At 41.6% G+C, this 27,376-nt stretch overlaps 1 protein-coding gene across 9 annotated transcripts in view; it reads right to left on the bottom strand.

Annotated features, from left to right (window-relative positions):
- Positions 1-27,376, bottom strand: part of C7H14orf39 (chromosome 7 C14orf39 homolog) — a 264,000-nt gene that overhangs the window by 132,478 nt on the left and 104,146 nt on the right. For 8 of the 9 annotated variants that reach the window (XM_033950798.1, XM_033950797.1, XM_033950796.1 and 5 more), the window contains one exon: positions 2,915-3,035. The exons of the other annotated variant lie outside the window; for it this stretch is intronic. In XM_033950798.1, coding sequence (XP_033806689.1) covers positions 2,915-3,035 — 121 coding nt within the window. The remainder of the gene's footprint in view (positions 1-2,914; positions 3,036-27,376) is intronic. 9 annotated transcript variants of the gene reach the window in all.

Below are 27,376 nucleotides of genomic sequence, written 5' to 3' on the forward strand. Positions count from 1 at the left end.
GCTTATGTTCTTGTTCTTAAATGTTTCTATCATATCTCGCCTTTCCTCTAAAGTATACAGATTGAGATCTAAACAGTTACTGTATTGTCTTAGTAATCAGCACGCGTGGGCTTCATTATTAGCGTCCTGGGATGAAAAATCAGCTAACTCTTACCCTTAACTTGTAGCAAATTTACAAACATTAGGAAACGGCTCAATGGAAGAATACTAAGAGACCAGGCCACCAATACATGACCTTTATGCTCAGGATACCAAGAGAGAAAGAACTATTCAATCCAAAATACAATTGTAAAATTAAAACAACTAGACAATTAAAATTAAATATAACCTATTATAGTAAGCATTGATCTGCTTCCCTCTCTCACCTTATCACTCAACTAACCTTCCTTCCTTCTCTCCCCCTCCTTACCCCACATACATTATGATGTAATCTTTGATTCATTTGTATATTTAATAATTTTCTGTCTTTACCTGTTCATTTATTGGATCTTAGGAAGGGAGTTTAGCTCCTGAAAGCTGATCAAATGCATTTAGTTAAGTAAAAAGTATCATCCTCTCACGCAGAACACTATTCACGTTTCCGAATCCTAAAGGATGCCAATTCAAAATATTCCTCAACCAATACACTTTTCTTCCAAGCAGGAATCTGGAACAATACTTTTAAGTGACTTGCTCCTTAACTCATCATCATACCAATTATTCAGAAGATCACTGGAAACCCATTTATTTGACAAATTCGTTTTAAACTTCCTCAAACTATTTCCTCTACATCTACTTGCAGCTCCTGCCTTCTGATATATATAATTATGTTACACACTGGTTTCTTTACTCCTACTTCATGCTCTTGATGTAACTAAGCTGCATTCCTCTCTTGTTGTAAACTGCCTTGAACTGAAAGGTATGATGGGATATAAATAAAACAGCTATTATTTCTTTAGGTGCCTTACCTGTCAGCCTTTTTCATTGCAACTGGAGGGAAAAGAATTTCTGCCTCAAAAACGTTCCAAAATGGCCAGACTTGAAGATCTTCGGACTGCGGGACAGACACTGACTGTAACCTCCGCCCCCACGGATCCTCTCCATGCGATAGGGGGCAGGAAGCGCACCCTGCACCCTGAAACCCATAGGATTTTTTTAAAGGATAGATATAGCCTACGCTTAAACCCTTGTCAAGGTCAGGGGCAAGCGAGCTTCCAGGGGAATAGACCCAGAGTCTAGGAATTGTGGCAAACAGCAGGCTGGCTCCACAGATCCACCAAAGTTTCTCTGTGAAGCATCAGTTCAGCTCAGCAGGACTGCATCCTGTCCTCTGACTGAGGACCACCACAAATGGGTATCAAGGCACTCAAGCCATCAAAAACACAAACTTTACGTGAAAAAAAATAAATAAATGCAGAGCCAATCCAAAAGACTTCTGCATGGATTGCTTGCAGAAATGGAAAAACTACAGGGTGCTTTAACTCTCTGAGATGGGAGGAGCATTTGCTCAGAAAAAAAGTATTTTGATTTTCTGCAACTTCCAGATTACGGGAAGAGATTGAACACCTAGCATACTGAATTCAGAAGGGATGTAGCAGAATATAACCTTAGTAAACAGTCTGATTTTTTGCACATACTAAAATCTGTGCACGTTTAATACACAGGCCCTTATGAATAGGTAATAACTGTGTTTCATTTAGTTAGGCTTTTAGGTGGCATAGAGCAGTGTTTTTCAACCTTTTTTGGGCAAAGGCACACTTGTTTCATGAAAAAAATCACGAGGCACACCACCATTAGAAAATGTTAAAAAATTTAACTCTGTGCCTATATTGACTATATATAAAGTAATTCTCTTGAATAGGAATCAAATAAACACAAAGAAAGTATTTTATAATGCTGCCACCGCCAACAACACCGTTGGCGGCGGTGGCACTCAAGTGGCTAAAGAGCCGCAGTTTGCCGGCCTAGGGACAACACTGGAGGGTGGCCAGCTGTGCACCCCCTTGGGACGTAAACCAGGGGTGGGGCAGACCGCCCCCCCCCCCCACACCCTGGTATGCCACTATCTGTACCTCACTCCCTCCCTATGACCAAAAATTCTCCTTTCTTCTATTCCCCGTGTACACAACCATCTCTTTCCCTCCCTTCCTCTCTCCAAAGTCCATGCCTTCTGTGTCCAAACACTCATTCCTTCCCCCACCTCAGCATCTCTTTCCCTCCCTTCCTCTCTCCCAAGTCCATGCCTTCTGTGTCCAAAAACCCATTCCCTCCCCCCACCTCAGCATCTCTTTCCCTCCCTTCCTCTCTCCCAAGTTCATGCCTTGTGTCCAAACCGCACTCCCTCCACCCTTTTGTGTTCCGTGTTTGCCTACCAGCCCATCTTTGCAACTTTCTCAGCAAAACGAAGCTCAAGCCGCGAGGCTTGTCTTCTGTTTCCTGTCTGCCCTGCCGCACACAAATAGCCGAACGGAAGTATTCTCCGACGTCAGCGCTGATGTCGGAGGGCAGGCTTTGCTTAAGCCCTTCCTCCGACGTCAGCGCTGACATCGGGGAACGCTTGCGATCGGCTATATGTTAGCTGCAGGGCAGGCAGGAACAGAAGACGAGCCTCGCGGCTTAAGATGTATTGAACTCCGCGGGTCCCCCGTCCAGCTCTCTCCTGTCCACGTGGGGCGGACCGCCCCTCTCCCTAGACTGGTGGTACTGCCCTGATGGCGGCCCTGACCGTACGGCACACCAGGCAACATCTCGCGGCACACTAGTGTGCCGCGGAACAGCGGTTGAAAAACACTGGCATAGAGATTAAATAAAAAACTAGTCAAACTGTACATTATAATTCTATGTATACTTATTAAGTACTGTATTTAATCATAGAGCTCATTTAGATCAATTTTGGATACAAAAAATAAATGCTGGTAATTTCATTATACTCTACCTGTTCAAGATATTTCTTTTTCAACTCTAATTCATATGCTTCTTTCGTAAGGTCAGAAGATTTATTCATGAGAAGTATAGCATTTTTCACAGTATCTTCTGTATTTTTTCTCAAAGAAGCACTTTCAAGTTAAGGAAGTAATTTTAAACAACGATTGATGTTGTAGTTGCAGCTTGCCAAAATTAAGACAATATATTATTCTGTCAAGTAAAGCAATCTTTCTTGGAGCTAAAGTGACAGAAAGAGGAGTCTCCCAGTTTTTAAAGAGTGCCTCTTTGAGGAGACTGTCTAAAGTCAACTTACGAAGCTCCTTGTAATCTAAGGCATCAAGGAACTCTGCTCTGGGATCAGTGTCAGTCTCTAATTTAACAGGGGGAGCCTTACCCAACTGTCTGATATACTTAGTAAATGAAAGTCCTTCAGGAGGAGATCTTCTTCTATGAGAAAAACAGATCTGAAGGTATACCATATGAGTTAGAAGCAGATAAAGTAGGCTCACATTCACAGTGTCAGTATGGTGAAACAGAGACAAGAATCAACTTCATGAACCTGAGAGACAAGAAGAGGCTACCCCCTCCCCCCCCCCTCAGGTACTGATTGTCACATGGAACATAGACGATACTCGGATAGCCATCAACTGCAAATTTGGCATGAAAGCAAAGTTACTTACCATAACAAGTGTTATCCAGGGACAGCAGGCAGCTATTCTCACATGTGGGTGACGTCATCCACAGAGCCCGGATGCAGACAGCCTCGCAAGTAGACTTGCTTGAAGAAATTCAAAAGTGCCATCCCGCGGGGGCGCTGTTGAGCCAGAGAGCAAGGTGGCTGCATAATCTCTTCTCTCCTCCTTGGATTCTAAAACATCGACACGGAGCAAGTGATAAACTTTACCGATTGAGTTTATAACTATCTCTCTATAGAGCTGAAATGGCAGCGAATAAATCTAACAAAGCAGATTCGCAGTTACCACAAACATCGGGATCAAAAAGATCCAAACATGATCCTCCGACGCCGGAAAAGCAGTCAGTGAGTAAACATCACTCAGATTCATCTGATATAGTGCTTGACGAAATTCGGGCATTAAAGGATCTAATCACTAAGCAATATGACATAACTTGTGAAATGCGTAGTGAAATTAATTCACTCTCGGTCTCCTTTGACTCTTGTAAATCGCGTGTAAAGGCGCTAGAAAACAGGGCAGACATGGCGGCGCTTTCCACTGCACAATTTGAGGAGCGCGTGCAGCAGCGATTTAAAAAACTTGACCAGGAGTTGGAAGACATTTCCAACCGCAATCGTCGGAACAACATTAGAATTATCGGATTACCGGAATGTGCGGAAGGCTGATGCAGATAATATTGTTTTAAATCATCCCATAACTGTAGAGGAAATTATTACTGTTTTGAAGCAACTCAATTCAAATAAATCACCAGGTGCGGATGGTCTTCCAGTAGAATTTTACAAAATTTTTAAAAAAGATCTCTTACATCATCTTTTAGAGCTTTTTCGATATATTTCCCCAGATCTAGTTCAACGAAGTCGTTTTAGTGAGGCAACTATTACTGTCATTCCAAAACCTAACAAAGATCATTTGAAAGTACAGAAATATAGACCTATATCGTTGCTGAATGTAGATTATAAGATATATGCTAAAATTTTGGCTAACAGAATAAAAAAGGTTATCCATAAAGTTATTCATTCTAATCAAATTGGTTTTATGCCTAATCGACTTATTGCAGATAATTCTAGACTATTCTTTCATCTATCCCATGTAGCCAGTAACTTACCAGGCCCAGTTATAGCCTTATCTCTTGATGCCGAGAAGGCTTTTGATAGAATCGAATGGAATTATTTGTTTCATATCTTAGAATGGTTTGGAGCTCAATCCCCGTTTATTCAAATGATTAAAGTACTTTATACCTCTCCGTCAGCTCGAATAACAGCGAACAATTCTCTTTCCTCCAGTTTTCAGCTTTAAAGAGGAACTAGACAGGGTTGTCCTCTTTTCCCATATTTGTTTAACCTAGCCCTAGAACCTTTACTTATCCAAATTAGGCAGAACCCAAATATATCTGGCATAATATGCAATTCTACTGAAGTTAAACTCTCTGCTTATGCAGATGATATTCTCCTATATCTCTCTAATCCGGAAACCTCAATTCCAGAACTTCTCAATACTATAGTTAATTACTCTTCTTTTTCAGGCTACAAATTAAACCAGGACAAAACGGAATCTCTTCCTTTAAATCTTCATGCCACTTCAGCTATGGTTCAACCTTATAACTTAATTTGGGCCTCCAATAATTTGAAATATCTAGGTATCGAACTTACTCAATCCCTTTCGGAAACTATTGAGGTTAATATACAGAAAGTGTTTCAACTTGTTAGAACCTTAATTCAATCTTGGCACCCTTTATTCCTTTCATGGTGGGGTCATCTGGAAACAATAAAAATGATGTTCATGCCTAAAATAAATTATATTTTGCTTATGATCCCTTGTCTTTTTCCTCCGGCTTTCTACAAAAAGATTGATTCTCTTTTGTCTTCCTTCCTATGGAAGAATAAACAACCCAGAATAGCACTTAAAAAACTTAAACTTAAAAAGGAAGCTGGTGGAGTTCTATTTCCCAATTTTTATACATACCATAAAGCTTTTATTACTCACCAAGGCCTACACTGGTCCACCAGTTTGGCTTGACGTGGAAAAACAATTGCTGTTTCCTCTCCCTCCTTCGGCCTATCTTACAGCCACACGCAGCCCTTCTATATATCCCTTGTTACAATCGACAATCCAATGTCTCTTAGAATTTGATTCAGCTTTGGAAAGTTCTTATGCTACTTCTTTATATACCTCTTTATGGTATAACCCAAATATTCTCATAGACAAAAAGCCTTTCTTATGGAAAGAATGGATAGACAAAGGAATCTTTTTATTAAAAGATATTGTAGATACTAATATTAAACTACTTCCTTTCTCCACCCTCCAAACTAAATTCGCTCTTCCGCCCTCAGCTTACTTTCAATGGATACAGCTTCATCATTGTATTTCAAACAATGCTTCTCTTCAAAATATTACAGCTCACCAACCGACTATCTCTAATCTTGCTTCAGCTCTATTGACAACAGGACACACTGCTTCTAAAATATATAAATTGGCCCCAATCCGAGACAATTTGCCTAAAAGTACTCTTACGGGTATATGGGAAAAAGATTGTGAACATCAAATAGGTAATAAAGCATGAGCACTTCTCTGGTCTAAATCGCTGAGGTCTCTATCATCAGCTAGTACATTACAGTCTATGTATTTTTTGTATCATAAGGCCCTATGGACCCCCTATAAATTATGTCTTGCAGGTCTTTTACCCTCTAATGTATGTTGGAACTGTAAACTGGGTCAAGGTTCATTGATTCATATGATATTTGAATGTTCCTTTGTAATCTCCTTTTGGCAAGATGTATGGTCCATAATGAAGTCAATGTTTCATATAGCCTGAAGTCATAATGCCGTTGTACAGGGCCATGGTGAGACCTCATCTGGAGTACTGTGTGCAATTCTGGAGGCCACATTACAGTAAAGATGTGCGCAGAATTGAATCGGTTCAACGGACGGCCACCAGGATGATCTCGGGGCTCAAGGGTCTCTCGTACGAAGAGAGACTGAACAAATTGCAGCTCTACACTCTTGAGGAACGTAGGGAGAGGGGAGACATGATCGAAACATTTAAGTACCTCACGGGACGTGTCGAAGTGGAAGATGATATTTTCTTTCTCAAGGGACCCTCGGCCACAAGAGGGCACCCGCTCAAACTCAGGGGCGGAAAATTTCATGGCGACACCAGAAAGTATTTCTTCACAGAAAGAGTGGTTGATCATTGGAACAAGCTTCCAGTGCAGGTGATCGAGGCAGACAGCGTGCCAGACTTTAAGAATAAATGGGATACCCATGTGGGATTCCTACGAGGGTCAAGATAAGGAAATTGGGTCATTAGGGCATAGACAGGGGGTGGGTAAGCAGAGTGGGCAGACTTGATGGGCTGTAGCCCTTTTCTGCCGTCATCTTCTATGTTTCTATGTTAAAATAATAATGTTTAAATCACACTCTATACATATTGACTTATTGGACTCTCAAAGAAAATTGTTTGATTATATTAATCATTCTTGCTCAGAAACTGATTCTAACTCATTGGAAATCTGCGAACTTACTTCATGTCCAACATTGGTGGAATTTAGTTTTACAATGATGTTCATCATAAATATGAAATAGCATTCTATGAATGTAAAGGTCAACTTCGCTCGGTTGATTCTTGTTGGTCCCCTTTACTGAAATACTTGCAAACTTCTGAGATATGACTGTATTTGATATATTCTCTTATGTAACATTATTTTTGTTTGTACTGCTATGTGCCTCTGTTATACTGGTTTTTTCATAAACTCAATAAAAATTTCATGGAAAAAAAAAAAGTGCCATCCCGCCCAGCACAGGGCGCATCTCCTCAGTTCAGATAACTAGCAGAGAAGCCAACCAGGGGAGGTGGGTGGGTTGTGAGAATAGCTGTCTGCTGTCCCTGGATCACGTGTTATGGTAAGTAACTGTGCTTTATCCCAGGACAAGCAGGCAGCCTAATTTCACATGTGGGTGACCTCCAAGCTAACCAGAATGGGATGGTGGAAGCATTGGCAACTTAGGAGAATAAATTTTGTAATACTCTCTGGCCAAAATGGCCATCCCGTCTGGAGAAAACATCCAGACAATAATGAGAGGTAAAAGTATGAACCAAGGACCAGGTGGCAGTTTTGCAAATTTCCTCAATAGGAGAGGATCTGAGGAAAGCTACTTAAGCCGCCATGGCTCTGACTTTGTGGGCTGTGACTCAACTCTGTAGATGCAGTCCAGCCTGAGCATAGCAAAATGAGATACAAGCAGCCATTCAGTTGGAGTTGGTATGCTAAGAAATAGGATGTCCCAACTTTTTTGGATCGGAGACAAAAAGTTGAGGAGCAGATCTGTGTGGTTTGATGCGTTCTAAGTAGAAGTCCAGGGCGTGAAGAGCTGATTCTCCAGGATGAGAATGAGGCCTTGGAAAAACACTGGAAGTACAATGGATTGAGATTAAATTCTGAAACCACTTTAGGTAATAATTTACATTACATTACATTACATTAGTGATTTTTATTCCGCTTGTGCCTTGCGGTTCAAAGCGGATTACATAAGAAGAGAGCTGGACATTTCCAGGAGGGTACATGACATTGGAGAATACAGATTGAGGGTATAGACTTAATGACAGAGTGAGGGTGTAGACATAATAACAATGGAAGATAAATCAGGTTACATTACTATACATATCAAATATTCTGTTTCCATACTTTGGTAGGTAATCGGTTTCGGTAGGGTGAATTAGGTTCCAGGTATTTTTTTTTATTTATTTATTATTTTTTTATATGTATTTTTTGTCGATTGATGGTATGGTGCCAGGGAGTGAGCAAACCTGGTTGGTGGAAGAGGAGAGGGAGATTAGGTAGATTGTAAATACTTTTTGAAGAGCAGCGTTTTGATTTCTTTACGGAATGCTTTGAAGTCAGATGTTGAGGTTAACAATCTAGTGATGGAGGGTTCGAGTTTTGCTGCATGCGTTGCTATGAGGTTATCATAAAGCTTTTTACGATGAGTGCCATTGAGTGGTGGATATGAGAATAGTGTCAGTGTTCTTCTTATTCTGGGTGGAAGGTTACGGTTTAGGCGATCGTTTAGATAGGCAGGTGCAGTACCGTTGAAAACTTTGAAGATTAGACAGTACAGTTTGAATTGAATTCTGGCTTTAATCGGTAGCCAATGTGAGTCTAGGTAGGCGTTGGTGATGTGGTCATATTTTCCGAGGGAGTAGATTAGTCTGAGAGCTGTGTTCTGAACGGTCTGTAGTTTTTTGATCATGTTTGTAGGGCATGGTAGATATAGGATATTGCAGTAGTCCACAAGACCTAGTACCAGGGATTGTACAATGATCCTGTAGTGTTCTTTGTCAAAGAATTTCCTTATTTTTCTTAGGTTGCGCATTGTGAAGAATGCTTTTTGGGTAGTTTTGTTGATTTGAGTCTGCATAGTGCAGCATCTGTCTATCAGCACTCCCAGGATTTTGAGGGATGAGTACGGAGGACTACCTTGTCATGATGGAAAACTGTGAAAGCTGGATCAGCAACTAAAGCTTGCAGCTCACTGACTCTTCAAGCAGAGGTGAGGGCAATGAGAAACACCACTTTCCAAGTGAGATATTTCAGATGAGCCGTAGACATTGGTTCAAATGGAGGCTTCATCAATTGAGCAAGAACAACATTGAGATCCCAAACCACTGGAGGCAGTTTGAGAGGAGGTTGACATTGAAAAGTCCTTTCATAAATTTGGAAGCCACAGGATGAGTAGACAAGGGTTTCCCTTTGATAGGCTGATGAAAAGTAGCAATTGCACTGAGATGGACTTGAAAAGATGTAGACTTGAGGCCAGAGGTAGATAAATGCAGAAGATAATCCAAGACAGAAGACAAGGAGGTATCTCAAAGCTCCTTGTTCTGAGAGATGCACCACATAGAAAATCTAGTCCATTTTTGGTGCTAGCACTGTTGAGTTTCAGGCTTTCTGGAAGTCTCTAAAATGTCTTGAACAGGTTGAGAAAACTGAAGGAGTTATTGAGAGGAACCAAGCTGTCAGGTGCAGAGACTGCAGGTTGGGATGAAGAAGAGATCCTTGACTCTGTGTAAGCAGAGATGGAAAAACTGGTAGAAGGTATGGCTCCCTGCTGCTGAGTTGAAGTAGAAGGGAGTACCAAGGTTGTATCGGCCACCGAGGATCATGGTGGCATGATCGTTCTTGAGCTTGAAAAGAGTCTTGAGAATGAGAGGGAATGGAGGAAATGCATACAGGAAGAGATTCGTCCATTCCAGCAGAAAAGCATCTGCCTTAAGGCGATGAGGAGAGTATATCCTGGAGCAGACCTGAGGCAGTTTGTGGTTGTAGGGAGATGAAAAAAGTCTATCTGAGGAGTTCCTCACTGAGAAAAAAGGTGATGAAGAGGCGAGGAATTGAGTGTCCATTTGTGAGGTTGCAGAAGACGACTCAACTTGTCCAACAGACAGTTGTTCTCTCCTTGAATGTAGACAGCTTTGAGGAAAGTATTGTGAAGAATTGCCCAATTCCAAACCTTCAGAGCTTCTTGGCAAAGTGGAAGAGATCCTGTTCCTCCCTGCTTGTTGACATAGTACATGGCGACTTAGTTGTCCGTCTAAATGAGGACTACCTGGTCGTGTAGATGTTGAAAAGCTTTGAGAGCAATGAAGATCGCTCTGAGTTCCAACAGATTAATATGACACTGATGATCCGTGCTGGACCAATGGCCTTGAGTACGGAGACCGTCAAGGTGAGCCCCCCCAAGCGTAGGTCGAGGAATCTGTCATGAGAACCTTCTGATGAGAGTGTATCTGAAACAGTAAACCTCTGGAAAGATTGGAAACATAGAGACATAGAAGGATGACGGCAGATAAGGGCTATAGCCCATCAAGTCTGCCCACTCTATTGACCCACCTCTTTAAGTCTACTGACCCCCATAATCATACAGCCACTCTACTGACCCGCTCCTTCAAGTCTATACTCTAGCGACCCTATTCCTTGGCTTGACCCTTGTAGGGAACCCACATAGGTATCCCATTTATTCTTAAAGTCTGGGATGCTGCTGGCCTAAAGCACCTGCACTGGAAGCTTGTTCCAATGCTCAATCACTCTTTCCGTGAAGAAGTACTTCCTGCCGTCTCCACGAAACTTCCCTCCCCTGAGTTTGAGCGGATGTCCTCTTGTGTTCGAGGGTCCTTTGAGAAGAAAGATATCATCTTCCACCTTGACCCGTCTCGTGATATACTTAAATGTCTCAATCATGTCTCCCCTCTCCCTACGCTCCTCGAGAGTATAGAGCTGCAATTTGTTCAGTCTTTCTTCGTACGTGAGACCCTTGAGCCCCGAGACCATCCTGGTGGCCATCCGCTGAACCGATTCAATTCTGAGCACATCTTTACGGTAGTGTGGCCTCCAGAATTGCACACAGTATTCCAGATGAGGTCTCACCGTGGCTCTGTACAATGGCATTATGACTTCAGGTTTCCTGCTGACGAAGCTTCTCTTGATATAACCTATCATCTGCCGTGCCTTAGATAGCATCCACCAGCGGAGAGACTGTCTCAATGAAGCAGTGACTGTAATGTGTCGAGAGAGTGGTTCGCAAGCCTGAGTCCACTGAGATGCCACGGTCCACTGAGGAATTCTGAGGTGAAGTCTGGCAAAAGGAGTCACGAGAACTGTCGAGGTCTTGTAACCTAGTAGTACTATCATGTTTCTCGCTGAGAGTGAAGAGCAAGAAGACACTTTGTGGTAGAGCTGAAGAAGAGCATCCGGACATTGTTGAGGAAGGAATGCTCTGAGTTGTATAGTGTCCAGAACAGCTCCGATGAACTGTAGATTCTGAGAGGGCTGAAGGTGGGATTTGGGAAAGCTGATTTCGAATCCCAAGCTTTGTAGGAACCACACAGTCTTTTGGGTCACTACAAAAACCTCTTGAGATGTTGAATCTTTGATGAGCCAGTCGTCCAGGTAGGGGAACACATGAAGACCATGGTTCCGCAGAGCTGCTGCCACCACCACTAGGCACTTGGTGAACACTCGTGGAGACGATGCCAGGCCGAAGGGTAGCACTCTGTATTGAAAATGCAAATTCCCCACCCGAAATCTGAGGTAGATACAGGAGATCAGATGAATGGGGATATGAGTGTAAGCCTCCTTGAGATCTAGAGAACATAACAAATCATTCTGATCTAAAAGGGAAGCCAGGAACAACATGCAAAATTTTTCTTTGACTAAAAATTTGTTGAGCCCTGAGATCCAGTATGGGTCGCAGATCACCCATCTTCTTCGGAACTAGGAAGTAACGGGAGTAAAAACTCCTGCTCTGCTGTTCCAAAAGAACTTCCTTGATGGCATGGAGAGGAAGCAGAGCTCGAGCTTCCTGAAGAAGAAGGGCGGTCTGGGATGGATTAGAAGGATACTCTCTTGGAGTAAGCTCTGGTGGAATCTGAGCAAAATGAAGAAATATCCTTCCCTGATTATTGACAGCACCCAGAGAGGTCAGATGTAATGATCTGCCATCGATGGTAAAAATGATGGAGACGACCTCCTATAGGAAGAAGGGAGAACAGAGGCAGAACAATGGAGGTTATGCTCTGTATGAGACAGTCAAAAAATCTGAGAAGCCTTAGGTGTAGCAGAAGGCTGAGGTTTCTGTTGCTTCTGCTGTTGTTGTTTCTTGGGGGGTGCTCAAGTGTAAGGAGCTGCCCTCTGAGAATAACGCCTCTAATAGAATGGAAGAGGTTGAGTAGGTTTTGCAGGAACTGGCTTTGGTCTGATGATAAAAGCAAAGGATTTTTCATGTTCAGACTTCTTGGTTGCGACCTCTATAGATTTGTCAAAGAGGTCATTGCCCTCACAAGGGATATTAGCCAGATGATCCTGAAGATTGGGGTCCATATCAATGGTGTGAAGCCAGGCCAGATGGTGCATCGCTACCGAAAATGCAGTGACCCTCGAGGAAAATTCAAAGGCATCATAAGATGATTGAAGAAGATGCAACCTGAGTTGTGCCAAGGTAGTAGTGACTTGCTGAAACTCAAAATGTCTATGTTGACCAAGGTCTTTAGAAAAGCCAGGGAGAATGTCAATCAAGTACTTGAAATAAGTAGTGAAAATAAAGTTATAATTCAAAACCCTGGAGGACATCATCAAATTTTGATAAAGACGACGGCCAAACTTGTCCATTGTCTTACCCTCTCTTCCAGGAGGTATGGTAGTATAAAACCTGGAAGAATGGGTCCTTTTCAGTGAAAATTCCACAAGAAGTGATACATGAGAACATAATTATATAAGAATTGCTGCTGCTGGGTCAGACCAGTGGTCCTTCATGCCTAGCAGTCCGCTCACATGGCGGCCCTCTGGTCAAAGACCAGCACCCTAACTAAGACTAGCCCTACCAGCATACGCTCTTGTTCACCAGGAACTTGTCTAACTTTGTCTTGAATCCCTGGAGGGTGTTTTCCCCTATGACAGACTCCGGAGTCTGTGAGATAGTTGTGAATTCTCAAAGCCCTTGCAATGTAGAGTTCGATACCTTGATTCCAACTTGCCTGGAACAGCAGGAATAGCGTAAGGAGTCTCGAGGTTTCGTTTGAAAGTTTGAGTCGGAAGTCGAGGTCGAGGGTGTAGCTGAAGAGTCCATCCTGAAAAGCTTTTCCACTTGAATCCGACAACGTTTGAGGGCTCGAAGTTGAAGAGTAGCACAGCGAGCACACAACTTTGGACTATGGTTAGGCCCAAGACACTGAAGACACCAGCGGTGTGGGTCCGTGAGGGAAATCGCACGCTGACAATGGCTACACTTCTTGAAGCCCGTGACTGGCCAGAATATAGAAGGGAAGATAGCCGCTGCCAAGTCGAAGCCCGCAGGCTGCAGGCGCATAACATGCCCTGCCAGTCAGTCGATGAAAAAAAATAAAACTTTTTTTTTTAAAACAAAAAGAAAAGAACAGCGATCCTGTAACAAAAAAGATAAAACACAAACCGCGGTGAAGAGAAGACATGAAGCGAACAAAGTTCAGCGCAGAGCGTCAAAGACAGACTTCTCGGCTCCGGCAAAAACTGAGAACTGAGGAGGAAGGCACTCGCGCATACGGCAGACTCGAAACTTCTGAGTTTCTTCAAGCAGGTCTGCTTGCGAGGCTGTCCACATATGGGTTCTGTGGATGACGTCACCTACATGTGAGAATAGGCTGCCTGCTTATCCTGGGATAATCCATAATATCCTGGCCTGAAGAGGTGTTTTGAGACAGACAGAGGCTTTTATTTTCAAATTGGAAAATCCAAAATAGTTGCACCGACAGCGATTTTTAGTGCCAAAACAGCCCAGGGAACTATGCTGAAAAATAAAAAATAGCGAATTTAGAAGTGGGGGAACCTAACTCTAACCCCAGCAGTTAAGAAAATCAGATTTAAAGACCCCCCCCTCCAATTTGGTTTGTCAGTCAATCAGCCTGTTACTCACTGTGCCATGCTGTAGGTTGGGAGCTGTCCCACAAGGATCCTCTGCTGCACTGAAGAGCTTCACAAACGGTTAGCATAGAGGAAGCTGGCACAGCAAAGATGAAGGGAACCGCCATCTTCTCTCCCTGCCGACCCGACCACTGGAAACAACTTCGGGGCCTTTGGCTCTGCCCCCAATGGACTACTCAGCTGTTCTTCAGCCCTTTAAAAAAGGCCATCGAGAGAGCTACAGTCCTTTCTTCATCCGGGAGAGCAAAGAGGAAGGGAACTGCCATCTTCCCTCCCTGCCCTGCCGACCCGACTGCCAGAATCAACTTTGGGGCCTTTGGCTCCACCCCATGGACTGCTCAGCTGTTCTTCAGCCCTTTAAAAAGGGTTTCTACTTTTAATGATGTTTTACTGTGCCTCAAACCATCTAATTCAACTACTCTTTTTTTTTGTAAATCTTTATTCATTTTCAAAACTTATACAAAGCACCAACAAAATAACAGCACTTAACATTGAACAAATAAGAAACCAAGTATATTACTCCCTCCTCCCACCCACCCTCTCTGGATGTGTATGGAAATCATCAAGGAATTAAAGGCAGGGCAGGATTAATTTGTCGAGGGCCCCTAGGCACACAAGTTTACTGGGCCCCCCTGCCCCGCCCCATCCCACCATGCGCCCAGGTGGAAACAGGAAGCTGCGTCAAAGGGAAGCTTTGGGCAAGCAGCACCGCTTGCACAATTATAGTTCCCATTGCCTTTCTTACCCATGTTGCTTGCTTGTCTTACTTTCCGTCGATGGGGGGGGTGCATTGCTGATCAGGGTGGAGCCCGCGATGCTGATTGGGGGGGGGCCCGCATTGCCGATTGATGCTGGAGGGGTCCATCTTGTTTGGAAAAAACAATGTTGATGCCCTCCTTCATCGGGCCCCCCTGACCATTTTGGGCCCTAGGCATGTGCCTACTTGGCCTATTGGTTAATCCTGCCCTGATTAAAGGTAATCAATCAATCAATCATTCTATTTGGCAAATGCCTCTAATGGACCCCATTTTTTTAACCATTTTATTATTTCCCAATTGTTCTACATTCATTCTTTTGTATCTATAATACAAATAGAGTGTTTCCCAACAAAAAGAATAATTTAATCTGTTCCAATTCTTCCAATTTCTGGTTATCAGTTACATGGCCATCCCTGTCATAATCAAAAGGAGTCTGCTTTTATAAATATCTAATGGATTTTTAGCTTTCAACAGTGTCCCAAATAGGACCACATCATAAGACAATATTATTGAGGCCTCAAGTATCATATTGATTTGTCCCCATATTGATTTCCAAAAATTGAGTATAAAGGGACAATAAAACAACAAATGATCCAGTGTCCCTACTTCGAGATGACAGTGCCAGCATCTATTAGACTTTGAACTATCCAACTTTTTCAAATGAACTGGGGTCCCAAACATTCTATATCTCATAGATGCTGATGCTGTGCATCTCATCCTCCAAGTCCAAATCCATGGCCATTGTGTAGCAGAAATATGCTTCTTTGTTTCAATACTCCATATATCTTTTAGGCTTGTTTTTTGTTTTTTAGTTAAATAATCAGATATTAATTTGTACCACTTGGCTGCCTGATGCCCTTGCAAATCTGTCTGGAAACATATACCTGGCAAGCTGTACTGATTTTTCAAGTTGCGCCAGTCAGGGAACCCTTTCTGAATGGCCTGCTTCAATTGCAACCATTTAAAACCTTGAGACTTTGATATGCCAACTGATTGTTGCAATTGTAATAAATTTACTATTTTCCCATTTGAAATTACGTCATCAAGAGTACAAATTTGTAATCACGCTGCAGTCCCGGACCGGGACTCAGCAGCACCCCTAGTGGCTAAACCTAGCAAGAACCACAGCGTGTGACCCGGCCTGGAGCCACCCTGCAGGACTGGAGTGACACAAAAAATGGGAACTCAAAATAATCAAAATCACACAAAGAAAGTATAGATTAAAAAACTTTACTTTTACTTGGTAAACCACTACTGTCAGGATGTCACCAATAAAGTTAATCACGTTCAATGCAAAACTCCAAAAGAAGGCAAAATAAACAATGCAGGAAAAGTTCCAACTTTTCCTTTCCTTTAAACTCAGTCAGTAATGTTTTTGAGCTAGGGCTCTCCTCAGAGCCTGCAGCCTGTATTCCAAACAAGGAGCAAAAAAATCAAATTCTAGTTCTGTGAGTTGCTTTCCAAACAGTTCCCACTTTCCCAAAACAAAGCCTCTAGCAGCAATTTACAGCACTGTTAGGATTAGGAGAGTGTCTTAGGTTTGCTAAGAAAAGCTTTTGCAATGGCTTTCAAAATTCCCTTCCTGGGTGACTGCAAACCTCTCCCCAGAGACACTTCTAGCTTTATAAAGAAAAGCCCAAAATACTGAACTCAAAACAAAAAGCTCCAAAAAACAAACAGTTTCAAAACAAAACTCACTGTTTGTAGCTGGTGGATAAGCCAACCTCCATGACTTCAGAAAAGTGCTCCAATTCCTCAGACAAAGATTCTGGTATTTCCATTGGAAGCTCCACATCAGACAAAGATAAATCCAGGGCTTCTCCAGCCTCCTCCACTTCCATAGGTGTGACACTGTTGCTCCTGCTTGGCCCAGGGAGATCCTCAGGGAGAAAAGGCCTTAATCTTCTCCCTATCCTGCCTGTTTGTTTGTTCCTAACTGCTTGCTTTTCTATTCTAGGGCCATGCCCTAACCTAGCTGAGTCATCAGGGAACTGGGTAGCTCTTGGGCTCCTCTGGTGGCGACCCAAATACCCACTCAGTAAGATCAGGCTCCCCCTGGTGGTTGACGAGGAAATTGTCAGGATCAGGGCCAGGACGGACCTTATAAACTCCCTTCCTGGGTTTACCCTTTACTTTCCCTTCTGACTTAACTGGGACGCTGGCAGGCCCAGTGCCTGCCTGGTCACAATATGCCTGCCTGACCAATGTTTCCAGAAGATTTTAAACTCGCTGATTTGTATCTTGGAGTTTAACCATAGGGATTGACATGTAGATTGCTGTATGGGAGTAGAAATTAAGGTATTTATATATTTTAATGTCTTCCAGGTAGAAAGAAGAATATTGTCCTTGTATATTCTAGGAAGTTTGATACTCAAAATGTGGCTAAGATGTAATGGGGCCATAAAATGACTTTCCAGTATCAGCCAATCCGTCAGATTCTCCATGAGTTCAGAAAGGATCCAATACATACCCTGATGCAAAATAAAGACTTGATGATACCTGTAAAAATTTGGGAAATTTACCCCTCCCGCCAATTGTGATTTTTGCAAAGATACTAAGGCTATTCTAGCAGTTTTCCCCAGCCAAAAAAATTTTGTAAGAATCCTATTTAATTTTTTTTATAAAAGGAACTTTGAAAATAAACTGGTAACATACTCATTTGGTAACAAACCACAGGCAAAATCATCATTTTGACAGTTTGGACTCTCCCCCACCAAGACAGATGTAATGGATTCCAATGCTCACACATTTCTTTGACTTTCAACAATAAAGATTTTTCATTTACTGTCATTGTGTCATCCAATGATTTTTGAATCATTATACCCACATATTTTATTCCATCTTCCTTCCCAAGGAATGGGAATGGATCAAATAAAGCTCTTACACAGTATACATTCAATGGAAGAACCTCTGATTTATTCCAATTTATTTTATATCCAGAAAATTTTCCAAAATGATCAATCAATTCCAGTAAATGAGAGATAGTTGATTCAGGATTTTTCAAATGAAGCAAAATATCATCTGCATAAGCCAAAACTTTATAATCTCGACCTGCATATGGAATTCCCTGTATCTCCTTTGCCTGCTGAATAGCCAACAAGGGTTCCAAAACAATATCAAAAAGCAAAGGAGATAAGGGACATCCTTGTCTAACTCCCCTTTTCAGACAAAAATGCTTCGAGAATGTATTATTGATATATAATATGGCTGAGGGGGCGCTATACAAGGTTTGAATCATTTGGATAAATCCAGAACCTATTCCAAACCACTCCATTGCTTGATACATAAAAGTCCATTCTACACGATCAAAAGCATTTCTGCATCTAAAGAAACACAAAAAGCCGGATCATCTATTGTTTTTGCTAAATTAAGCATGTGAAGTGTCAATCTAGTGTTATTTGCAGAATGTCTTTGAGCAACGAAACCCGTTTGATGCATTCCAAGCATATAAGGGAGAGCCTTAGCTAACCTCAGAGCCAATTAGCCAGAATTTTACCATTCACATTAAAGAAATAGGCCTGTAATTTTAAACCAACATGGGATCTTTATTTGGCTTCGGCAAAACAATTGTTAAAGCTTCTGCCATAGTACCTGATAACTCACCCTTCGTCAGTTGTGATTGATATAATTTAAAAAGATGAGATAACATTATAGTTTGAACATTATAAGGTAACATTATAGTTTGTTGGCCTTTGTAACCTGTTGAATTAACAAAATCTGATCTGAAACAAAAAAAATAATTCTTGAGAATGATTTATGAACTTGTATGTATTTCTGATGATTTGTATTGTATTTTTTTCACGATTGTCCAGTACTTTTCATTGTAAACGCCTCAAACTATCATGGCTTTGGTGGTAGACAAGACTAAATTATTATTATTAACAACTTGGGAGCAAAACATAAATTCTTGAGCATTAAAATGAAAAATCTGCCATATATCCTTTAATCCACATGTATGTATAAGATTATCTAGACCTAATGATTTTAATTGTCTACTTAGTTGTTTATCCATTATTGGATCCATGACAGCATTGAAGTCTCCAGCTATGATTAAATTAATCGTAGCCAATGACAGAATCCGTAGCCAATGACAGAATCCGAGTTTTTTTTAAAAGAAATCCACCTGATTAGAGTAAGGTGCGTAAATATTAAGAAGCGTCAGGGTATCTTTTCCTACAGTTATATTAATATAGAGCCATCTACCCATTGAGTCAGCCTGGGATTATTCACCCTTGAGAAGACTAAGAGGGGATCTAATAGAGACTTTTAAAATATTAAAAGGAATCGACAAAATGGAGCAAGCTCACTCACCGACAAGGGGAAAGGATAGAGAGCAAGAAACAGCGTTATTCACTTTGTCAAATGTGACTCGGACAAGAGGTCATGGACTGAAGCTGAGAGGGGTCACGGCCATGACTAATGTCAGAAAGTTCTGCTTCGCACAGCGGGTGGTGAACGCCTGGAACTCTCTCTCAGAAGATGTGGTGGAGGAAACCACCATTTTAGGATTTAAGGTAAAATTAGATGCACATCTTCTTGCGAGACACATTGAGGGATACAAATGATTAAGGTATTCGCCCAGGTAAGCCTGGCTGAGCCTCCGCGTGTGCGGACTACCGGAATGGATGGACCCCAGGTCTGATCCGGTGCAGGCATTTCTTATGTTCTTATGAATGTAGCATAAATCTTATTGATCAGGATTGCCACACCTGCTTTTTTTCCCAATTGCTGGCGCGAAAAAACTGTTTTATCCACCCTTTCTAATTTGGCCGCCTCGATTACTGATAGGTGGGTTTCTTGAATGAAATAAATGTCTGCCTGTTGTTGTTTTAAAACATTAAGTACCTTTTTCCTCTTGATAGGATGATTGAGTCCATTGACATTTAATGAAAACCTTTTTAAAACTATTTTAGTTGGAATTGATACATACACAAAATGCAATCTTTAAATTCATTTTCACAATTTTTAAAATTACAAAATAAAAAACCACACACATCCAGACCTCATACACCCTCCTATCCCTCCCTTCCCCCCTATGATATGATTCATGGTGAACTTGGGACAAATTAATAGACCCGCAATCCCCATCCCCCTCTGCCCCTTTTATATTAATTTCTAACTTTGCTACTAAGTGCAAAATATATCTAAAAACGTAAATTAATCAAAGTGAGTGTGAAATAAGTACAATATTTAACAGATCCAAAATAAATATAAACTCAATATATTTGATAAATGAATCAATTAACCATTAGCATTCATTTCCACCAATCTTCTCATTCTCATATAATGCACTATATATTATGTTAATATATCAAAAATAGTAGTAAAGACCTCAAAATTAATTTACAAATAATAAGAGCTTACCCTTATCAGTATGATGAAAAAACTTCCTTCATCCTATCCTTTTCTGTCCCTTTATTTCTTTTCCCTTCCCTAATCTAATTTCCCTTTTTTCCCTTCTTCTTTACCTCTCTCCCTTTTCCTCCCTTATCATCCCTTAGCAATGCAATACAATATAGAAATATCTAAGCAAAAAAAGCTCCCCTTCCCTTACAAACACATTAATACAGATTATGAAGTAAATCCACATTAATTAAAATATTAGTATTATCTATTATATTTCATATTCCCTTACATAAAACATCCCATATGTCAAATAGTTAAGTATATTATAATATTATATCAATTTTTATTAATTACCTATATAATAATTCCAAGGTCAAATATCTTTAATTTAAGTATAACCTTTGCATATATTAAAAAAATATAATAAATTACTATTATGCACTAATGCTTAAAAAACATAAATATTAAGTCACACAATACCCTTAGATGAATAATGACTATAAGAACATAAGCAGTGCCTCTGCTGGGTCAGACCAGAGGTCCATCATGTCCAGCAGTCCGCTCACGCGGCAGACCATCAGGTCCAGGACCTGCATATTAATCCTGTTTAAAATCCCGGCTATTTCTGGAAGAAAAACCAGTTATACAGAACAAGTATTATATATCATCATCAGTCTTCTTTTCTGAAGCGGAGTTTCCTTATATGACCAAACAGGATATTAATTATCTCAATCCTTTGATGTTCTTAATAAACTTGTATGAAGTTACTTTCATAGAAGACTGATGACATGAGTAACTCTATATTTCTATACTCGTTGCTGGAGTGTGTATAATGACTTAATGAGGCTGTCAAATCTTCCTTTCTGAAGTACATTTCTGACTTTTACTGACAAGCATGGATTTATTCAGACTGAGTATTATACAATTCTACCTTTCATAGTACCCGCAGCATTATATATTTCCCTCAGCCTTCTGTTGCAAGAGCAGACTTCTCTCATAAATCAATATATATTGCCCAAAGGTGATATTAACTCAGACATTAATAACTCGAACCAAGCAGATATCACAGCAGCCCATTAACCAGAGCAACTCTGTGTTTCCATATTCCACACCAAAGTTTGCAAACAATACCACCAATTAATCTGTAAATCCTTCTTTCCAAAGATCCCATATTAATGAAACAGAAACGCTGTTCTTTCAGTTCTGAAATACGATCTTGACATGAGCTGATTAAAGCATGTATTTCTAGACTGAGCACTATATGGAAATCTTCTGATCTCTGGTATATAAAATATCATACCAAAAATCAGTAATGTACTATTAAAAGATGAACTAAAAGAAAACTTTTCTATTTAATAGAATTCTTAGCTGATAAAAACATTCAGTAACCACCAACCGCCACTGCCAACTGTCAAACGCCTTAATCCTTAAGATTCCAGAAGCATTTTCAAATCATAGGGCTTTGTTGTTGAGATATAAATTATTGTAACTTAGCTGGATTTTGATAGTGAGTCTTGTTGTTATAGGTAATTTTCATTGCTGCAGGATACAGTAAGCCATATTTTGTGCCCATTTCTCTTAATTGTGATCTTAGCTGTAAAAACTGTTCTCAGCCCAGCTGTTTGTTTGGCAAAATCTGTGAAAAAAGACATTCTTACATCTTTCCACTTTATAACTTTTACTGCCTTTGCTGCTGAAAGGATTTCAATCATTTGTTGAAATCTCAACATCCTAAAAATTAAAGGTCTTGTACCTTGCTGCTTATTAGTAGCTCTGGAGGGAAAGCGATGAGCTCTCTATTTCAAGGGGGAAAACAAATTTAATAGAGATAATTTCTAGAATGAATGTCATTAGGAATTCAATCAGGTTAGTACCCTCCACTTCTTCTGGTAAGCCCAGCAGACAGATATTATTATGCTGCGATTGTTAGCTTCCTCCAGCTCCTGAGAAAGTCGTACTATAGTTTGATGATCAGCCCAACATTGTAAGAGAGATTCCTCAGCCCCTGACATCCTCTGCTCTAGCTGCTCCGTACGAGCATTACAAAGTGTCATTTGATGAGTTAAATGATAGATTTTTTCCTTAACTCCCCCTAATTGTATAGTATTTTCTTTTAACAATTCTTTGATAGTATTTAGATCTGACAATACCTGATCTATTGGTTCCACAGATCTTTTGGCAGTGGGACCTTTGATGGCGTGGGAGGGTCAGGTTTTGACCTTTTGGCAGTTCCAGCTGCAGCAAATGCTGTATGCAGCTGCGTTTGTCTTCCTATAGACATGTCAAGTTCTTTAAAATATTTATCATAGAAAATCAGTTGTAATAAGTGACTTTAAAACTCCTCAAAGATACTTTAAAGTGCAGGGAGAGGGAGAGAAACAGAATCACGTGTCCATTTTCCAACGAGTCAAGCTCCGCCCTCCTAACTCAACTATTCTATAATTTGTTATCTAGCAGTTCCAGACTAGTCCCTTTGGCTTCTGCTAATTTTCATTATGAAGCCCACATTTTGGTCCCTTTTTCTCTTACTCTGCTCATTTATCAATACTACTCATTGTACAAAATCTCTTTCCCCCAATGTATCTGGCTTTACTAGTGTTTGTGAGACCTGCCCTGGTCTTAGAATCCCTGTACTGGTACACACAAGAAACTATTCTTCTAAAAAAAAAAACAAAAAAAAACCCCTCGGGTTGTTCATTACGCATCCCTAAAGCCTGTACTTACTACCAACCTGCCTAGACTCTCTCACTCCAGTCCAAATATTATATTGCAATGTTAGATTGGCATGCAACAAGACTCAAGTATTAAATGATTTACTAGGGGATCTCAATCCTGGATTCCTGTGCATTACTGAATTCTGGATCACAAAAGATGATTTATTTACACAAAACAAGCTCTGCTCCCATAGTTACCAAGCTCTTTTCTCTTCCAGAAACTGCCAGAAAAGAGGAGGCCTGGCACTCCTCTTTAAATCATTCTTCAATGTTCAGCTTCTCGAAAAGGGTAGTGATACATCATTAGAATATATGCTAGCTACTGTCAGCGATGAGCTCCATCACCCATTGGGTATTTTGTTATTATACCATCCTCCAATTCCTTGGAACAAATCCTCTGAACTTGTTTTTTAGATCATAACAAGCGCTTCCCTAAAATTTCAAAGATTACTGATTATTGGTGATATAAATCTCCATCTAGATCAGTGTTCTTCAACCGCTGGTCTGCGGACTGGTGCCAGTCCGCGCAGGGCCGGTGAGATTGACGCGCTTAAATTTCCTGTCGGATGTATAGCAGTGCAGCACCAGTCTTGGGCTCCCTGACTGCGATGATGTTGGCGGCAGGCTGCTGTTCCATCCAGCCTTGGGCTCAAGGTGGTGCGTGGGGCTGGAATATGGATTGGGGCCATCGGCAGCGTCTGGGCCTTTCCTCCGTGATGGCTCACTTGTGCGGCGAGTCCGCCCATGTGCGGGATGCGTGCAGGCACCTGGTGGTTGAGAGGGTGTGTCTGGGTGCAGCAGGTTAAGCCCTTGCGACTGCGGGGTCATGCTGTGTTCATTGGCTGCCACCGGGTTGTTGACAGCATCCACGGGTGAGTGAGTGGTGTGGCGCTGACCCTGAGCTTTCCTGTCAGTGGGCTGCTCACTCGTGGTGACTCGATGTCAGGGCCTGCGGTGCAACGCTGTTTGTGCCGGCTTGGGGGGCGGGCATGAATGTGCAGGGCGCACGGGAGTTTGGGAGCAGGAGTGAGCAAGATCATGGGGAGCCTTCGACAGTGGCTGCCTTCCCTCCCAGAAGCTCTCGTACTTGCCAGCGCAGTGATTCACTTCGGCAACTTCCTCTTTCCTCAGAGGGGCAAAGGACCCAAGGCTGCCTAAGTGAATTGCTGCTGCAGGCAAGTACTGAGAGCTGGAGGGAGGGAAGGGGAGGAAGCCACTGTTGGAGGCTGGGAAGCTGCTGGATAAAAGGAGAGCTGCTACTGGACCTGGAGGGAGGTAGAAGGAAAGATGCTGCTGAGAGGGGAGGAGACAAAATGATGGGAAGAGATAGGGGGAGAAAGGAAGGGAGAAGGAAAAAAGGAAGGAAACAGCTGGCAGGGAGATTAGAGAAAGGGAAGGGTGGAATGGAGAGATCAGATGAGGGAAAGGGGAGAGACAGAGGAATGAGAAAGTAGAAAGAGACTGATGCTGGAAAGGGGGTCAGCAGAGAAATGAGAGAGGGACAAAGATGCTAGATCTGGTGTAGGAGAGATAAAAATGAAGAGAGCAGTGAAGCTGGAATGAATCATGTAAAAAGGAGAGAGGGGGCACAGGCTGGATGGAAAGGGGAGAGGGGCATAGAAAGAAGGCAGATACTATATAGAAGGGGGAGAGGGCAGACAGTGGATGGAATGGGCAGTTGCTGGATTGAAGAGACAGGGCAGATGCTGGAAGGAAAAGAGTGAAAAGAAGATGAAAGCAGAAACCAGAGACAACAAAAGGTAGAAAAAAATAATTTTATTTCTATTTTGTCATTAGAATATATCAGATTTGAAATATATATCCTGCTAGAGATATAACTGGAGACTGCAAAGCCCAGGCAGTGCTTCTTTAGCTTCCAGCTGGCTTAGGGCTCTCTCTGACCAGGGGGCACTCCCCTAACACTATTCCCTTCATGTGTGACTGTGGTATTCTGTTAGTATGATATTTCTGTGTAACATTCTGTAATAATTTGGCTTGTTCAGTTTTCTTGCTAGTAGAGGGGATATATGTGAAGGGGAGGGGAGTCAGGGGTTTTATTGATCCTTGCTCTGAATATTTGTATTTATAAAATGACAATTGTACAGAATATTGTTTCTTTTTATACTTTAATAAAATACGTTAAAATATAAAATCATAACTGAGGCTTGTGCGGATGGGATCAGATGGTTTGCGGGGACCAAGCTCGCAGAGACGGGGTGGAAATGTTTTTTTTTAATTTCAGTCTTAATAGTTTGCTGGTCCACAAAATAATTATTTTATTTCCGCTGGTCCATAGATGTAAAAAGGTTGAAGAACACTGATCTAGATGACAACACTAGCAAGGACTTGACCGAATTCAGCAGTTTTCTCACCTCCCTGGGTTTCCCCTCTCTTAAGACTTTTCCAACTTATGAAAAGGGGCACTCTCTTGATATCATTAGCTTTCTCGACCTTACTGACTACAATACCTCAGTCGAAGATGGTCATTGGGAACAAGTCCCCTGGTCCAACCACTTTTTAGGTGCCTTCTGTCTTCCTATCTTCATGTCTCACCTTGCCTCAAAATCTATTACCTTTTGCAAGAAAATTGCAAGTGAACAGTTCTGGACTCAATTTCTTAATCAGCTCACATTCTGTCCCAAGCCTGATGCCTCAGAAGTCAACTGGCATAATTGCGTAAACCTTTCTGAGACTACCTATTGCTCTCTTGCTCCTCTATCTACTAAGACTGTTTCCTACTCCCGTAAGACCCCCTGGTATCTTCCTTATCATAGAGAACTGAAGCAGAAATTCCCAGTACTGGAGCGCAAATGGAAAAAATCTAAATCTCCCGCAAATAGACAGTCTTGGAGGGTCAGTATTAGGTTCTATAATACAGCATTAAAAAAAGCTAGGAAAAATTTTTACGGTGATAAAATTATCAGATCCAATAATCAAAGCAGTACTCTGTTCAACATCTGGCGCACTTTAACTTTAATAATGATTCATCTATACATCCTTCCTCTCCAGCAGCGGACGATCTAGCAAAAATTTTTTATGAAAAGGTCACTGCTTTAAGAAACTCTTTTCCTTCATTAGTCTTTTACAATTCTCTGATGACCAGTGACACTAATCTTATCCCAGTAGGCAGAACCTGGACAGTCTTTGAGTATGTATATGAGGCTCAGGTTTCAAAACTGTGCCACAAACTAAGATCCTATAAATGTGCCTTGGATCCATTTCCTTCATACCTATATGAGAAAATTCTCAATCAGACTATTTCATCTCTTACTAGACTTATAAATTCTGCCTTATTATCAGGTCTATTTACTGCAGAGATGGGCCACATTGCTCTGACCTCTCTACTGAAAAAACTGATCTAGACCCATCCTCATCATCCAGTTATCGACCCATAGCGAATATTTCTCTCCTGACCAAAATGTCAGTTTATCATATCTGCTCAGCTGTTATCATACTTAGAGAGATTCTCCATTCTTTTACCTTGCCAATATGGTTTCATACCCAACTTCAGTACTGAATTATTGTTCTCACTAATTTCAAAGGTTCAGCAACTACATTCACGTAACAAGTTCTCAATCCTATTACAATTTGATCTATCTTCAGCCTTTGATATCGTTCATCACGATATCTTGATCTACCAACTTTCTGATAGGCATTGAATCTACAGTCAGACTGGTTCTCAAAATTCCTACGATCTCACTAATATACTGTTAATATGAATGGCACCATGTCATCTTCTTGGAAGCCTCTATGCGGAGTCCCACAGGGATCACCTCTATCCCCTATCCTCTTCAACATCTATATGTCTACTTTAAAACTTTTCCACCTATCCCCCTTTGAAACATTATATACATATTGTGACCAGTCAGGTAGGCTCCCTGCCCAGGTCCCAGTTAGAACAAGAAAAATTGAAGCAATAAAGGAAACCCGGAGTGGAATTGGGAAGGGACAGACTGTGGTTAGATGTAATAACGACCTTAACCACCGGGGGAGCCCAAGGGGTCCTTGGAACTCAGCCAGGGCTGACGAAGCAGGGTGTCGCCCTAAGCTACTTAAGCCCAGGTCTGAGAGCAGAGAGGGAAGCAGGATAGGGAGGAGATTTAATCCTTTCCTCCCTAGGGTGCCCTCACAGCCAAGCAGGAGCAACGATCCAGTTCCTATGGAGGTGCTGGAGGAGGGGTCTGCTGAAAAGCCTATGTTTTCCAGTGAGCTGCCCATGGAATTGGGAGAACCGTTGGCAGAATGTGCTCCTGAAGTTATTGAGGACATGCAGGTGAACTTTGTTGCTGTCCACAAACAGTGAGTGTGATTTATGGGAGTTGAACTGTTTGTGAAACCTTTTCTGCCTTTTTCCTGTGTGCAAGCTGAGGAGTGATTTCTTTGAGGGAGAGGTTTTGCTAATATCTTGGGCGGGCATAGTGAGAGTCAAGTGAAAGACTTTTGTAGGCAAAACCTATCACTCCCCTGTTTCCTGGCAGTGTAGGAAACTTGCCAGAGGCTTGTAGGAACTG

Source organism: Geotrypetes seraphini, chromosome 7 (genome assembly GCF_902459505.1).
Source record: "Geotrypetes seraphini chromosome 7, aGeoSer1.1, whole genome shotgun sequence".
Taxonomy (NCBI): Eukaryota; Metazoa; Chordata; class Amphibia; order Gymnophiona; family Dermophiidae; genus Geotrypetes; species Geotrypetes seraphini.